We start from the raw sequence: 17,760 nt of genomic DNA on the forward strand, positions 1-17,760 counted from the left end.
GGGTGGAGGGGGGCATTTTCTGGGGAAAATGGAAGATTGGGAATGAAGCAGAGCACCTTGTCATAAAAACATTATAGCTATGATTAGCAGTATTTTATATTAGGGAAGATAAAATATACACCTCTATAATTTAAAGATGAGTAAGTTCTACTCTAAGTCTCAAATAAATGTGCCATATATTTTGGTTGCTATGGACACCAGAAGGCCAGTATAGGATAGCTAAAGGACAAAAACTCAATAGCATAAATCTCTCCTTAAGTTCATGTACGGGCTGATTTTGCTTCCAGACTATTATTACAGGGATTTTAGGGGTCTGCTTTGAATAGTCTATGTTAAAAAGAGGCTTTAAAAGAAAATTTAAATTGCGCACTTCTTTCTGTCTTGATAACTTTCTTTGGTGCACAAATGAGCCTTTCAGAATCCCTGAATTCTTGAATCAGAATCCCTGAATGCAGAAAGTTGTTGTATAGTCACTCAGTCGCGTCCGACTCTTTGCTACGTCATCCATGAACCATAGCCCGAGAGGCTCCTCTGTCCATTGGATTCCCCAGGCAAGAATCCTGGAGTGGGTTGCCATTTCCTTCCCCAGGGGATCTTCCCGGCCCAGGGATCGAGCCTGGGTCTCCGGCTTGGCAGGCAGATTATTGATCACTGAGCCCCAAGGGAACCTAGAAGAGACAAAGCACCAAAGAGCTAAAGCAGTGAGACGTGAGGTTTAACTCTCAGTTATATAGTATGAATTGGGTACATTGATGAGAGTGATAAGGTAAATCCTAAGGATTACTTACGTATTAATTAAGCCTTTATCATTTAAAAATGTATCATTATTTAAAAATCTTTTTAGCTCAGTCATAATGCTGGGACCTTTTTGCCAAGGTCCAATTTGGCAAATGAATTTGGTCCTGACTCATAGATAAGTGCTTTTATGGAATGCTTTTGTCACCACGTTTCTTCTCTTTTGGTTGTTTTTGAATAATGGTTAACTCAGACTTCAGCCGTTAGGTATGAAGTTGCCATATAGTGATTTTATCTTGAATTTCCAAAAGTACATCTTTCCTTGATTTAATAATAGGACTGTATGTATTGTGACAGCTATTTTTAGAAACATATTCTATATATTGTACAACAGGAGCATGTCTTTTTAAAATGGTGATTTTTATTTCAGTAAGTATAGTCTAACTTAGGGTTGAGAAATATGAATGGAAAATCTTTTGCTATCAGCTGATGGTCTCGGTGAAAGAAGGGGAAGGCTTTGCAGCTTATTTTTGACTCCTCCTGCAGTTCTCTTTATACAATAAAATGTTAAAAAGCAACTGTTCAAGGAGATAAACAAATCGCACATATCTGCACATCAAAATCATTAAACTTGGTGGTAATATAACAAGACAAGCAAAAAAGTATTTTCTCTCATGTTACAGTTCTGCAGCACAGTTGAAATTCTTCTCTTTTTTATCTTTTTTTCTTTTTTGAAGGGTCTGAAAAGTCCTCCAGAGAGCTTCAGTGATCTTGGTGCCATTGAGAGTCTCCGGGTCCCTGGAAAGGTATTGATCTACATGAGTGAGCGTGACTTTTTGCTTCCTGAAGAAAATATTATTGCCTTCGGATACTAATTGATTCACAGAAGCTTTTCCCTCCCACAGGCATATGGTTGTTGTGATGAGCTGGGTAAAGTTTTATAATGCAATAGGCTTGGGGCTTGTTTTTGCTCTCATCCTCATTGGGATGCAGTATGATTCATTATTGTGAAGCAGAAAATGCGAAATTGATAAATTTAGAGTTGATTACTACATCAAATTCTTTGCCCGAAAGCAGTGATATATATATATGTGTGTATATAAATGAAACGTATTGATTCATCTGCTGTAATTCAGATAAATAAAATGAAATGATTTACTTTTTATGCTGTAACACTGAGCTCCAAATCATAGTAAATTATGTTTTTGTGATGAAGCAGAGATATTTGAATAAGTAGCTAAAGCATAGCTTATACTAAATTGTAGATATCTTGGATTTTAATCCCCTGATATTCATGTGAACTTGGCCATCTACAAATTTAATAGGTGTTATTTGAAAGCTAGCTGGCTCCCCCCCAGGAGGAGTATTAGCCATTGTTAAATAAACCAGTCCCTGCTGTGCCTCACTCTGGGGCCCCACTGCTTGGAGCTGCCTCGGTCTGCAGTAGCTCCGGCACAGATCAAAGCCAGTTTTGAATGTCTGCTCTTGTGGTTTTCAATTTGGGGATCATATCTGAAACTGTTTGTTTTCTGTGCCTGGCAGCTTAGTACAAGGGCTTGTTTCTCTTGACTGGCCGTCACAGGGCCCCTCATCACACCTCTGTGTCAGCTGCTTAGGAGGAGGATTTCCCACCTCTTTGAGGCACCTTACCCCCTAAAGTGAATTTTGTATTTACTGCTTAGCTTTTTTACTGCTTTTTTAATATTAGGTCAGATCCAAATATGATGAAATTCTAACCAACCCTTTTGCATGAAATGGCTCAGACAGAAGCCTTATAGAGGCATTTTGAATCGTTATACATAGTGTTATAAAAGACTGTTGGATGTGATAAAATTGGGAATTGAGAGATAACCATTAATCCTAATTGACAGGTCATTTTCTATTTCTTTGACTTAAAAAAAAGTGTATCAGGCATTATGAACATGCCTTGAATTAGATGGCATTAGATGTTTCAGAACCACAGTGAAACTGATGAGTGAGCCCCTTTAAAACAAAATACAGTAATGTATTGCATAGAACTTTCTGTTGTCTTTAAACCATGAGCTCATGATGTCTTTCCAGTAGTGGTAGGTAGTGAATTTATAATGATCTTATTTTACAGTCTTCTTACTGACTCCCAACTCTCTCCCTGTCAGTGATCAGCAGTGTATATTTTCTTATTAAAATTTTTTTTAAGAATTTTTAAGTTTTACATTGGAGTATAAACTTCCCTGGTGGCTCAGATGGTAAAGCGTCTGCCTGCAATGCGGGAGACTTGAGTTTGATCCCTGGGTCGGGAAGATCCCCTGGAGAAGGAAATGGCAACCCACTCTAGTACTCTTGCCTGGAAAATTCCATGGACAGAGGAGCCTTGTAGGCTACAGTCCATGGGGTTGCAAAGAGTCGGACACGACTGAGCGACTTCACCCACTCACATAGTTGATTAGTGCACAGGGAACTCTACTCAATATTCTGTAATAACCTAATGGAAAAAGAATTTGAAAAAGAATAGATACATGTATATGTTTGGCAGTGTGTACTTTTGAGATGGTGGGCTCTGGGAGAACAGTCTGAAATCACAGGGTCAACAGGTGTAAATGATTCGAGTGATGGTTAAGCCTGGGGCAGTAGTCTGATAGACACACACTAAGAAGGCAATTTAGGTAAACTGTAGTATCTCTGCTTTAATTTAGCCTTTAGCCTAGAGAAACTTTTAAACATTAATTCATTTAATAGCTCTCCCTTACTCAAGTATGGGTAGACCATTAAAAAGAAAAAAGCACCTTTTATCTTCAGGACTGGACCCATTTCTTTTGCCTGTTCATGTCATCGTGTCTTTCTAAGTTATAACAGGGAATTGAGATTTCATTGGGGTTTTCAAGAAAGAAAGAAAGTTTAGCTTGGGTATGTTATGTATAAAGGGAAAGCAGGAGGTGTTATTAAGACGGAGCATATGAAATGGCTGTGTTTTAGGTTAGAAATGGTTTAATATTGGCTGATTTCATATGGTTCAACGCAGAAAAAGGAGGGTAGTTAAGGAGAACTGAGGAAGGGCGCCAGGGGAGCTTGATAACCTAGAAAGTACTGTTGATTTTTTTTTTTCTTTTGAGTACTATATAAATTCTGAATGGAAGAAACCTTAGAAATCATCTGGTACAGTTTCTGTATTTTATAGACAAGATGACACTGTATCCAATCTTTAGAGGAGATGCAAGTCAATAATAATCCATATACTGGAAATTTAGGATTTGGGTGGAGAAAATAGTATAGAAAGTAAAAAAGAAAAAAGGATTACTTTTCAGAATTTGCCATAGGAAAGGAAAACTTCGAGGTAGATTAAAAAAAACCAATACAATATTGTAAAGTAATAATAAAAATCATAGCTGAAGTACTTCAGAGCCGAGGTCAGTGGTGCGCACATGTTGCACATTAGAATTGCTAGTACCCAGGCCATTGTTGTTGCTTAGTCGCTCAGTCATGTCTGACTCCTGTGACTCCATGGACTGTAGCCCGCCAGCCTCCTCTGTCCATGGCATTCTCCAGGCAAGAATACTGGAACGGGTTGCAATTTCCTTCTCCAGGGGATCTTCCCAACCCAGGGATTGAACCTCTCCTGCGTTGCTGGTAGATTCTTTACCGATGAGGTACCCCATTCTCATTACTGCGTGGGGGGTGGGGCTAGGCATCCGTAGTGTTTAATGATCCCCAGCCGAGTCCAGTGAGGAGCCGTGTTTGGGAACCATTGGCCAAGCTGCGCGTGCAATGCAGAGAAAGAGAGGGGGACCACAGAAACTGTTGTAGATAAAAATTTGGTAGTATTCCTGACAGTTTTTGTGGGGAAGAAAGTAGAATAAAGAGTTAGTAATGATCTAAAATTTTATTTTTGGGAAATGGATACTGTTTTTTTCAAATTAATGGGATTTTTTTGGTGTACGAGATAAGGCTATAAGAAATTAATCTATACTGTATTTATTGACTGAATATTCATTTAAGGAAATATATACTGTTTGAATCATGTGAAAGATTTTTAGATAATTGGTTATAAGAATTCTGAAAAATTAAGACCAAAACTTATTATAGTATGTAATAATTGTAATAGCCACGTGTTTAGTAGTTACAGAAGTTATTAGGACTGTTTGAAAGGACTTGCTGAATCATGGTTTAAAAATACCTGAACTTTATAAATCTACATCTAGGCTTTAGGTAAACTTCCCATCGGTTTGGTTCAGTCGCTCAGTCGTGTCCGACTCTTTGCAACCCCATGAATCTTAGCACGCCAGGCCTCCCTGTCCATCACCAACTCCCAGAGTTCACTCAGACTCATGTCCATCGAGTCAGTGATGCCATCCAGCCATCTCATCCTCTGTCATCCCCTTCTCCTCCTGCCCCCAATCCCTCCGAGCATCAGGGTCTTTTCCAATGAGTCAACTCTTCGCATGAGACGGCCAGAGTACTGGAGTTTCAGCTTCAGCATCATTCCCTCCAAAGAAATCCCAGGGCTGATTTCCTTCAGAATGGACTGGTTGGAATAGTTACATGTCATAAACCTGAAAAAGAGAGCTAATACTAATATTATTTATGAATTTTTACTGAAATACTGCCTCCTTAACAATAAGGATTTTTGGGGGATGGGGTTAGTTTCATTTTTTTTCAGGCCTTGATCTTACTGACTCATTAATACAAATAGGATTCTGCTGCATCTACTCTTGCATAGTTGGTTTAGCTATGCCTTTGATTTTTTTCATTAAAGGAAAATATAGGGTGTGGAGCCAAAAGAAATCTGTTTCTGTCAAAACCTGAAAATATATTTGTCTAAATATAAGAAAATATTTTTTGTATGCCTAATTTAGTCCACAAATATTTGTTGAGTACCTACCTACTCTGTGGCATTTCTACTATATAACGTTCTGGGATTTCGGGTAGAGTGTATGCTAGCTTTTAGACTACCTCTGTGAAGTAAGAGAAATGGATTGACTGACTTCTTAGTATCCATGAAAAGACTCCTAAAATGACCCTAATTACAGAGCTTTATTTTCAGAACTTTACCAAGACATGAGGAAAGTGCTGGAATAAGAGCCAGGAGAGCTGGTTCAAGTATTGACTTAAACGTTTAGCTTATTATTAAAGGGAAGTCATTTTAATAGCTTTATACCTCAGCTTCCTCATCTGTGAAAATGTGATTAAACTAGAGCCCTTTTAGCACTGATGTTTTTTAGTATCTCTATTGTAATATTTGTAGGAGAGATATGACATAAAAATACAATCAAAAGAATAAACTGAGCAGTTGTTTTTTTTTTTAAAGAAGATGAGTATATTACTGTCTGATATAGACAGAATTAGTTTTAACACTTTTGACTAGGAGACTTTTTGAGCTTTAGTGATTGGGATAAAAACTTTGAATTTACGATTATGTTTCATTTAAGACAGGTATCTTCTGCAGGTGGTTCCGAGAGGGATTGTGACTGTGGATCTGCAAAATTATTTAGAATTTTTCTTAGGCACTCATGGATAAAAATGTTTATCTGTGTTCTTTTTAATCATTAATGAAATTCTGCTTCTCTTGGCTTTAGATGCTTTGGGATTCTTAACCACTCTTTCTAGCAGATCATAAAAGATCTGGCAATGATTTATTGTGCTTTTGGCAATGATTCATTGACCCAGGCAGTTACTAAGTTATGAAGATGCAGAGGTACAAGACTCTGTTCCTACCTCAACCTGAGTAAAAGAGACAAGCAAAAATAGACAACGTGGGAGGATACAGTAGAGGTCTCTAGTAAGGATGCATAGTGGTAGCACAGCTAGGAAATGATGGGGTAGGCAGACGTGGGTGCTGGGTCTTCTAGAGTTGGCGATGAATTTGTTTTTGAAGGATAACTAGTGTACAGATAGAGTTTTGAGTGGCAGTCCTGTGCCAGGATACTGATTAAAAAGATGATACGAGGTTTAGGAAATGAAGAAAAGTTAAAATTTGAGAGACATTTAAGAAACAGGATTTAGGACTGAGGATTTTATTGGCTGTCGAAGGTGAAGGAATTGGAAGGTCATTAGACACTGGGATTGAAGGTGCTATGATATCTTTTCTCAGAATAGGTAGAAATCTCAATTTAAAAGAAATTCTTGTAAAGAGAGGGTCTGATCAGGTGTTTGAAAACTAAAACCGGAAGCCCTAACCTAAGGCTTAGACACTGGACTTGTCTCTGTGCTTCAGTTTATGTGTCTTGTAGTCAGCTTTAGCTTGACAGGCATGTGGCAAATAGCTTGATAGTTTTCACTGAAGTTGAGACATTTTTAAAGATAGCTTTTAAAAATAGATGTATATTTGATGCCTCCCTCCAAAGCAGTTAGCTTTAATGGTTTCTTTATCATAGGAATAAACTTGGGGTAAAATAGCTATTGAATAAGAGAAATAAGTAAAAATATTTGGCAGCGTATCAAATATGAAAGTTTGGCTTGATCGTTTTGTGATTTTTATTACATGTTAATAATTCAGTGTATTTCTATGAATAAAATCAGTTTTTATTCAATATATCTTTCTTTGAAGACAAATATGTATACATTTGGGTTGTTACTTTGAGGAAAGAATTAAAATGCTACTTTAATAATAACCTTTTTATAAAAATTTATAAATCATGTTGCTAAAACCTTTCAAATTGTAGTGCTAATAATATTCCACTAGATGGCACTGACAGCCTGAAGAAAACAGAGTTGGCTTGAAAAGCTATGTTTTATTTAAAACACACAGAAGATGATAAACCAGCTGCTTTGATAGATTATTGTTGTTCTAATAATAATTTTAAGAAAATACGCCATTTTCCCAACGTAATCAGACATCTGTCAATTCATTATAAACTTACATTGGTAGATGTATAGTTTTAGGGTATTTGTGATCTTGAATCCTATTTCATTTGGAAACAGAAAATTTCAGTGATTTATGATTTTTATAATACTGACTGCATATTGAAAACTCTGTTTTTGTTCTTCCTTTAAGCTCTGTATAGTTTTTGATAATCCTGTTTTGTTCTCAATTAGAACTCTAATGTGATGTTAACTTTAGTAAGACTGTGATTTCTGTTTTTAGTATTTATTATAACAGAATAGCTTTTTGTTGTTGTTGTTGACTCATGAAAAATGCAAGCAGACAAATAAACCTTTTGTCCTGGCATACCTAAATTGATGCTGTGTAAGAGCAAACTTTCTTTACTCCCTCACTTGTGCCCAATACAATGCATCCTATATTTATTCTGGTATAGAATGTTAACTGTGGTCTGGTAAACTGTGTGCAGAAATGGAAGTTGGTTTGCATTGCTTTTTTATTCTACTTTACATTTTTCTGCAGGATTTTGAAAGCTGACCTGTGAAATGAAGATTTTTGCATTCACCTTTTTATTTGAATAAAAACCTACTACCGAAGATGATAAGTTTCCAGGCTGTTCTGTGGGTTTAAAAATTAAATTACTTTTCAAAGAGAATATTGAACCGAATAATGTTAAGGAGAACTGTTAAGCTGTCATAACTAACTTTTTACACTTACAAAAGTGAATAGGATTGAAAGCCTGAGCCTGGGTTGATATTTTTAATTAGTGTGGTATTTTGGATAATCTGAAAGTTAGTGATTCAATATAAAATTTGTAGTTTTTCTTTTCCCTCCTGGACTTGAATACATCCTCCCCTTAAGAGGTGAACCCTTAAGCAGGAGATAGTTTTGTAAAGTTATAGCCTGGTTTCTTTGGAAACCATAGATATATTGGAAATGTTCTATAACACCTTTACACTTGAGGGCTCCAATTGTTTTATAGACTTGAATCCCCAGTTCTCATATGACCTTTTGTTGTAATGTTGAGAGGAAACATGGCTTGGCCAAAATCAAAGGTGTTGACTTAAATTTCTATTCTGATTTTCTTTCTTTTTCAAAAAGTTACATTTGCAATATGCATTTTTATATGTATTAATATGTTCATGTAGCTTTATCCCAGAGATGATCAGAATAGAAGAACAGGCTAGGTAGTATATATTATATACAACCTTATGGTGTACTGTGACTGCTGGAAGAGACAGCCTCTAAAACTCTGAATGACTTCTGCATTATCTACCACTTTCCCAAAATATTCCTGCTTGGTGTATTATGTTAAGAAAATGTTGAATGTTTATGCTTGTTTTTGGATATAGCATCTGGCACCATGGTAATGTGTTAAGATATTTTTAGTAAAGGAAGAATGTGGTCCTAGTTTATATGAAAGTGTGTTGAATTTTAACAGCATCACAGTTGTTCCGTTTTCTTGGCTCTTGGTGTCCACGTCGTCTCTCCCCCATGACATTTTCCTGCCCTGCGGAAAGTCACCCACTGTTACTTAACCTGTTGTATGCCTTCCCACTCCGCTGCTTTTACTTCTGCTTCACTTTATTTTTTCACCCTTATTCCCCCAATCTCTAATATTTTAAATTTTACCGTTTCTCATGTTCTGTAAATGCCACCACTTCCATCAGATGGTAGCTTACAATCCCTTAATGCCCTTCATTTTGTTTGTATTTCCTTTTTGTTCTGCCTTGCATTGTCATTTGTTCATCTATTACTTCAGCAGCTATTTGAGCAAAGAGCCGTATTTTACTCATCTTTGTTTCTTTATGACCTAGCATAGAGGATTTTTACATAGTAGGACTTTAATTAAAAAAGTTCTAAAATGGGGATGTGTGACTGGACTGGGAAATAAGAGATAATGGAGCTTTGCTAGTCGGCAGGTTATTTCCTGATGATAATGTGGGAGAGAGGTTTGATTTGTTCTTTTTTGACATTTGTATTTTTGTTTCCATGTCCTTTACAATTAAGCTCATTAATTGTAGTTTTTCTCCAGCTTTAATTCTGGGGTGACATTTGTGTACTTATTTGAGGTGTAGTTGATTACCCACCCTTAGTAGGCAAGTTGTGACATGTTTGATGGATAGTTTGTAGTTGCTGATGAATTATTTTTGGATTTTCAAAGTTTGCAGAGCATTCCTACCACTATTATTAATATTAATAATATTAATATTAATAATAATATATGTGTCATAAACTTTACTGTAAAAATTCTTTAAAAAACTGTACTCTTAATAGCAGTCCATAAGACTAAAATACTTTATTACCAAACATAGTTAAGGCATCTAATCTTCTTGTAACTTTTAAGAACATTGCATAGTTTAATATTGGCTTGAGGAGTTTCATTTATTATTCTACTCCCCTGATTATACCTTTAAATTTGTTTTGTAGGGAATCTTTTGTTTGTTTATGTAAAGTTTTGCCGCATACATATATATGCGGCAAAACTGGTTTGGCTTGCAAAACTGGTTCTGTTTTAGGTGAAGAATTAATACTTTTGTACATTTCCAATCCTAGGGAACCAGTTTACATAATGGTAAAATTATGGAGTGATTGTTTTAGGAATATACTGTCTAGCTGTTTTTTTTATTTTTCTACTTTATATGCATAAAATATTCCTACAATCATTTTACATTTATTGTTACTTCTATTTAGAAGAAAGAAGCCTTTCCTTAGGAGTTTGTGGATAATTTTGACTATCAAAACAAGAAGATACAGTCTCTTCCTTTCCCTTTGTTCTTATATTCCTTTTTTTTTTAAATACGATTCACTGTGTAAATTAGTTTTAGTTTGATCCATGATTTTTATCTACAGTGTGCCTTGGCACTTGGGAGCAAATGATGGAGAATAAAGAAAAGCCTCCGTCCTCAAGAAGTGTGTAATCTGATGGAGCCGAGGGCACTGACAGCAATGAGACGTTTAGAGAGAGATTGGGTAGTGGCTGAGTCTTACAGACAGCAGTGCAGCGGGATTAAAAGGAACACGGTGATCATGCTTCCAGGCAGAACGGAGCGTGTTCTGACTGAGTTCAGACGTATGTGTTCAAACAGGAGCCCCTGAAAGGAGAGGGTGTTTTATAGGGACATGGCGTCAGGCGTTTGTTTTGGTTGAATTCTGCTTTGTGTGCTGTGTTTCTTTTTCTATCTTTCTTGATTTTTCTCTCTCCCTCACTTCCAGGTTACTTAGTCCAGTGTTTTAAGTGTTGCATTTCACTTCTTTGAAATTCTTTTTAGTCTGTCTGCTCTCAGTGATATAATTGCTTAGTGTTCTACGAAGGAATGGCATTTGACCTTTTATATACATATATAGACTGTGCATTTTGTTTTTACACATATATCACCTTTGTGAAATGAGCATTTGTGAGATATTTATAAATCATGTTTTCCCTCTGACATTCTTAATAACTTTGGATATTTGTTTCACTGTCATTTGGAGTGTGTGTGTATGTCCTTTACAGGTGGAAAAAAAATAGGCATGAGGAGACTAAGTTGATATTAACTAAGGTTAATAGCCGAGTTGGAGCTAAAACCTGTGTCTTTCCCTTTGATTAGTCAGTAGGTAGTATATATAGGGAGAACCTCAGCATGGAGTTAATGCCATTTACACATTTGAGATGACAGTGCTCATTCACTGCAGTCTGTTTGAATTTCCAACTTGTTTCACATCTGATAGTTTTCATTCTTAGGCATTTTTGTAATCTTCAGTTTTTTTGGTGTGTGAATAGTCCTAAGTACATTTATTTGCCAGTGGTGCTGTGGAATTACTAGGGAGGCATACCCTCGCTCGGGCTTTATTCCTTCCCTCAGCTTGCGGTATCTGAAGCTGGTATTTCAAATGCCTGCGCACCTTTAGGGAGAGAGAGTGCCAGGAATTTCTGATCTCTTTTTCTATTTCATGTCTCACTGTCAATTCAGATTTCCACTGTATTCAGGGAGGTGGCCTGTGGCTACGCTAACTAGTTGGAACCCTTCCGCAAATATTGTGGGTTTAACACAAGTCTGTTGGAACGCTTCTGTGCCGTTGTCCAAGGTGCTGCACAACTGAGTGTGCTGTAGATAAACCCCCACCGGAATACAGCTCCCACTGTTACCATGATGGATTTCTTACTGCACTCATTGTATCTAATCGCAGCAAAATCAGTGATGGCGGTCTCTTTAACCTGTTTATGTTTTTGGTTAGTATATTTTTATAAGTTGAGTTTTGGTACTGAAGAAGCATATTCTTTTTCATGCACTTTTAATTCGGCAGGTTTAGTTTTTATGATTTTACCTTCTGTTTTCAATTTATCAGAATTTTAAATGTAAACAGTTAACTATTAAATTTCAGGTTTATTGCTCTAATGCTTTCTTTTAGCTTGGATCTACTGAGAGGAAATAATTTTATAGTAATTGTATAAATTTAAGATATAAATTAAAATCCTAAAGATATATAAGCTAGGCTCTTCCTTTTTTTCTTTTCTACAAATGAAAACTATGCCCTGCAATAAAGTAATCTAGAGTGCCTCTACTTGGAAAGTTTGGTCCTCAAATTAATCATATAATTTTTGTATATTTAATTAGTGGTGATTCATTAAGAATTCTTGTTAAATATTATTTTGACTGTAAAATGATTTTAAATACTGATTTCTTTTTGTGTACTTAAATGTTTGAGATTAATTTGAATAAAGCCAAATAATTAAATTATATGTCTGTAATAATGTTTTGATTAATTACTGTGGCAGAAAGTGGGTATCTGTATTACTGAAATTTCCCAGTTAACTGAAGTTTTATCCGATTATGCAGTGAACCTATATAGGATAAGGATGCAAGGATAAGGACTTGTCTATTAAGCTCTTTTGGGTTGCATATCCACAGAGGCCCCATAATGTATCTTTAGAAAGCAAGCAGTTTGTCAGAGCTTTAGGTTCATAATCGGTTCATTAATTATAGTATCAGTACACTTTGAAGGAAGCCTCATGGGAGTACAGAAGTAACCTTGTGAGCCTTTTTTTTTTTTTTTTTAGTATTTATTTGTTTTTGACTGTATTGGGTCTTAGTTGTGATACTCAGGATCTTTCATTGCGACCTGCAGGCTCTCTAGTTACAGCTCGTGGGCTCAGTTGCCCCACCCTTGGTATATGGGATCTTAGTTCTCCAACCAGGGATTGAACCTGAATCTCCTGCCTTGAAAGGCGGATTGTTAACCTCTGGACCACTAGGGAAGTCCCTTGTGAACCTTTTGTGGAACAAGTTTTTCTTAGCCAAGCAGTGAGATTTTCAGCAGAAAATCCGTTCAGGGTTCCAATACTGATTGTGATCCGAAAGTCACTGAAATGTTGTCCACTGGTTATCTGTGGTGGGACAGATTCTAGAGCATTGTTAGACGAAGAGAGGGCTTCCCTGGAGGCTCAGACAGTAAAGAATCTGCCTGCAGTGCGAAAGACCTGAGTTCAGTCCCCGGGTTGGGAAGATCCCCTGGAGAGGGGAATGGCTATCCACTCCAGTATTCTTGCCTGGAGAATTCCATGGACAGAGGAGCCAGGTGGGGCTCCATGGGGAACCCCATGGATCCCTACAGTCCATGGGGTCGCAAAGAGTTGGACACGACTGAGCGACTAACACACTTGAGATGAAGAAACTGTGTGTATATATGATAGGTATTAGGTAGTCACTTTTTTTTCTTTTTGTTTAACATCTGAATTTTCTCAACTACTAGTTGATACACCAGGAATTGAAAATAAAATCTGAATCTTAAAACTGGCTAGTATTTTCCTCCAATAGATGGGTGATTTTTAGTGTTTGACTTTTTCCTAACTTTTCACGAACTTTCTTCTTGTTTTCTGTCAGTTTGTCTCCTTGGTCAGTGTTTCCCAGGAGATTGGTCAGGCTTAAGACAGATGATTATTTCTGTGCAAATAGAATTATAGCAACTACAGGTGCTATAATTTTTTGTTTTGTTTTGTTTTCCCTTAAAGGAGGAATTCCGAGAACTTCGAGAACAGCCTAGTGACCCTCAAGCTGAACAAGAACTAATTAATAGTATTGAACAAGTGTATTTTTCTACAGATTCATTTGATATTGTTAAATATGAACTGGAGGTAAAAAAATTCATTAAAACCTATCTAAAGCCAGTTTTGTTCGGTGATTTAAATTTGTGAGTGAAATATGAATGGTTTTTAGGGTCATTGTATTTATTTTTGATACTAGGACCTATCTGTGATAACCACATTGTGATTAAATGAACTTTCAGCATTGTTTAAAGATGAGATTATTTTTTTAAATGTAAGGTTAATTTTTGTATTTTTCATTTTTAACTCTCAGCACACAATTATGTTAGTGTACTGCCTCTATCTTATTTTACGTTGGCTAAATATGTTTAGGAAAGCTCTGAGACTTTTAATCATGAAAGTATATTTACATCATTATTTAGTTGTGAAAAATACCCCTGTGCCATAATGTTTATAACTTTGGCATTTTAAATTTATAAGAATTAAAAAAAGTCAGAATAGTAAAATTTGGGTTTTAGATGAAACCAAATGCTGTATGCATACATGCTTCATATGTAGTACCTAGAGTTAGTACCCAGCTTATTCGGAAATTTCGTCATCATTTGACTGAGACTGGAGGTCTAACCTGGTATTTTCCCATCTTCACCATGGCATGCATTTTTGTTAGTTCCCATACTGCCCTCTGGGTTTCCCTGGTGGCTCAGATGGTAAAGAATCTGCCTGGAATGCGGGAGACCTGGGTTTGATCACTGGGTCAGAAAGATCCCCTGGAGAAGGGAATGGCAACCCACTCCAGTATTCTGGCCTGGAGAATCCCATGGACAGAGGAGCCTGGCGGGCTGCAGTCCATGGAGTTGCAAAGAGTCAGACACAGCTGAGCGACTGCACTTTCACTTTCATACTGTCCTCCGGAGTATGTATAATCTGTGTCTTCAAATAACCATCACTATCGCACTACACGCGTAGGCGTTAATTTCCATTCGTATTTCAGAGGGGAAGTAGGTTTTGAGTTCTGTTGTGGACGACTAGGGAGATACCAGTGGTTGGTAGACTGGGGAATTAGGGTTAGGAACTTTCTCACATTCTCCTGTTACAGGTATTGGAAGCAGAGTTTCCCAGCTTAGGGGCCAGGAGTCCCCACAGGAGTGGGATTTCCAGGAGGTTGGAGGTGGCGGCAGTGGAGATAGCAGAGGGAGGGTGGAGCTTGAACCCCAGAGGGTTAGTACCAGATATACAGGCTGGTGTCTGGGGTCTAGTGCGGAGGTTGGAAGGACAGGAGGTGTGAGGTGTGACACTTTTGTATGTGCAGATTGTAATCCCTTACTTAGGTGTGCAGGGAAGTGAAACTAAACAATTGATTTTTTTCACTCTTTGTTTATGGATTTTTCCTTTTAGAAGCTCCCTCCTGTTCTCAATTTGCAAGAATTAGAGGAGTACAGAGACAAATTGAAACAACAGCAAGCTGCAGTAAGTAAAAGACACATTTCTGACAAAACTGTAAAGGAAACAACAGAGCAGTGTAATGTTTACAGGTTTTATGGTTTCACTAATACACTAACATTTTAAACAAATCTTATTATTTGACATGCCTTTGACTCAAATGATACATTTATATGTATTCAAATTTACTATTCAGTTCCCCTCATATTACTTTGATAGATTTGCTTCTAGAACTTGGTGTTCTTTCTCTGGAATCCTAAACATGATGAAAGAATTTTGAATTTATTTTTTTCAAATTACTAAGTACCTGCTTAGATTGCTCCTTGTCACATGGTGTGTGACTTTCCTATCCATAGTTTTTTTTTTCCTAACCCACAGTTTTATGATAGAATGTTCTTATATCAGAGTAAAGGCTCCCACTTCTAGTTGAAAGGTCCAAAGAGAATACAGGGTTAAGATTCAGAAAGTCTGAACTGCTGTCACTATTAATCGTGTGACATTGGGCAAGTCACTTTGCCTTGCTAAATCTCTTGTGTCATTTGTGAAGTAGTGGGCTGGGCCTGCATTTTACGTAATGATGTAAAATTCTGTGATTTTCTGTTTTTTTTGTGTTAGGCTGAATTCCTTTTATAAAACTCAGTACTGTAGGAGATTAAATAATGGTAGTAAGTAGTCTTGTTAATTTTTTAATACTAAAAGCAGTAATAATACATTCAGCCATTTTAATTTAACATACGATCTTTAATAATACATGAGACAGAGGAAGATATACTTCTGTATCTTTTGTGTTATACCCAGAGGCCTCAGTGGGTGCTGAGATCTCCTAGAGGCTGGTAGCAGTAGCGTGGGGAAGGGCCCTCAGCACTTGTATAGTAAAAGCATGTTGCGGTTCTGGAGAATTTGAGTTCAGTGGATGGTGGCACCTTTTGCCTTTTGGTCTCAGCGTGTTTTAATATGTACTCCCCCCTCTTCTGTAACTCATGTGGTAGTAGTATTTTGGGAATGAATCCCACCACAAGGGCCATGTAGCATAGTGGCCTTTGGAATCTGATCAACCTGGCCTTGAACCGTGACCTTGCAACTTACTGCGGGTGAATTATTACTGTGTCTAAGATTACACCCCCTGGAAAATAAGGAAACATGTCACCCATTTCAGTAGATTGTCCTAATTACTAATCGAGGTAATGCAAGAAAAGCACTCAGCACACTGCCTGGTGCCGTGGAAGCTAAAATAGCCACATGGTCTATTTAAAACAAGAAAAATGGAAAAACCTGTAACAATAAACAAAAAGCAATGAACGCACACAAATGAACGAATGACTCAGAAAACAGTTTGGTAAGATTCAGTGGGTTTCTGTCTGTGCACATCCCTACAAGTTCCTGTCTATACAGATCTACACAAATTCAGAGCAGATTAAGAAAACATGAAAGAATTAATGTAGTAGTCGAACGCGTGTGTAACGTTTTGTCCTCAGCTGCGTTGGGGCAGGGGATACGATTGTATTTCTTGAGCAGATGGTCACTAAGTGCCTTCTGTGCCCCTCAGCATGGTCATGGTCATTGCTGGTCATGGTGCCCCTTCAGTGCAGGGCTGCAGAGGTCCCTGAGATTGTGAAATAAGAAACTTGTGTTCCAGATCATTAGAGTTCTACATTGCATACACTAACATTATTCATGAAACTGACCAAGAAACCTTCAGTATCTTCATAGCGCTCCAAAAAAGCATATTTTCAGGTTTTCAGAAGTAGTGGACCAAATTGCTGTTTGTCTTCTTATGCAGTACAAAGAGTTTAAAGGGGACAAGGATATTTTCTGTTTCCCAGATGGTATTTCCGTAACTTGAGTAGATTAAATATTTTTTTATCTTAAATCTGTCTTTTGAAAGCAACTCCAGTACCCTTAAAGATAGATAGACTTTTGCACATGTTAGTGAAATCAAATAATGATACTCATGTTATTAACAGTAATAATGACCATTTATTGAGTTTCTATTAAGGACCAGGTATTATGCTACGTGCTATACCTCTTTTACTAAATTCGTGAACAGAGACATGTGTGTGGCCATAGCATGCCAGAATCTGCTGTAGGAGTGATTGAGAAGCCCTGTTGAATGTTCTTGCTAAAACTTTAAATGTAAAATGTAATAGGAAGCATGAGGCTTTTTCTTTTATTTCCTTTATTTGATTGCATGTTCTTCTAGGTCTCAAAAAAAGTAGCAGATTTAATCCTTGAAAAACAGCCTGCTTATGTCAAGGTAGGATAATATTTGTTATTTGTAAAGTAAAATATTAAAAATGTGTGAGTGACTTATACTTGGAATTTGAAATATTCTTTTGTCTGTAGTTTATAGCAACATATTAATTTTATTTGGGTTGTGTTTGTATATGGTTTTTTCTCTCATGTGGGGAATTTACCAAACTATGGGAAATGAAAGAGTTTTTATATCTGACTCTAATCTGTTTGGTTTTCCTAACTTAAGAACAGCCAATGAAAATTGCTTCTGTGTATTTTGCAACTCAGATCATCAACACTGATTGCTCAGTCTGCCTTTAAAATATGATAAAATTGGAACTGTCTCTTTGAATCTGCCTTTTCATCAGAAAAACAGAGACTTCAGAATGCACTGAAATATCTATGTTCAAACAAAGCCATTCACTGTAAAAGCATCTTAGCAAACAAATCATGTTTGTCATATTTGTCATTATCTTATGAAGTTCTCTTGGATAGAAACATTTAAACGAATATATTATTAGTATTTATTTACACC

General features: G+C 36.8%; 1 protein-coding gene across 1 annotated transcript in view; it reads left to right on the plus strand.

Moving 5' to 3' along the window:
- Window positions 1–17,760, plus strand: part of VPS50 (VPS50 subunit of EARP/GARPII complex) — a 135,000-nt gene that overhangs the window by 8,417 nt on the left and 108,823 nt on the right. The window contains exons 2-5 of the mRNA XM_061413446.1: window positions 1,473–1,541; window positions 13,521–13,643; window positions 14,949–15,020; window positions 17,194–17,247. Of these exons, the coding sequence (XP_061269430.1) occupies window positions 1,473–1,541; window positions 13,521–13,643; window positions 14,949–15,020; window positions 17,194–17,247 (318 nt within the window). The remainder of the gene's footprint in view (window positions 1–1,472; window positions 1,542–13,520; window positions 13,644–14,948; window positions 15,021–17,193; window positions 17,248–17,760) is intronic.

The sequence above is a fragment of the Bos javanicus genome, chromosome 4 (assembly GCF_032452875.1).
Source record: "Bos javanicus breed banteng chromosome 4, ARS-OSU_banteng_1.0, whole genome shotgun sequence".
NCBI classification, from domain to species: domain Eukaryota; kingdom Metazoa; phylum Chordata; class Mammalia; order Artiodactyla; family Bovidae; genus Bos; species Bos javanicus.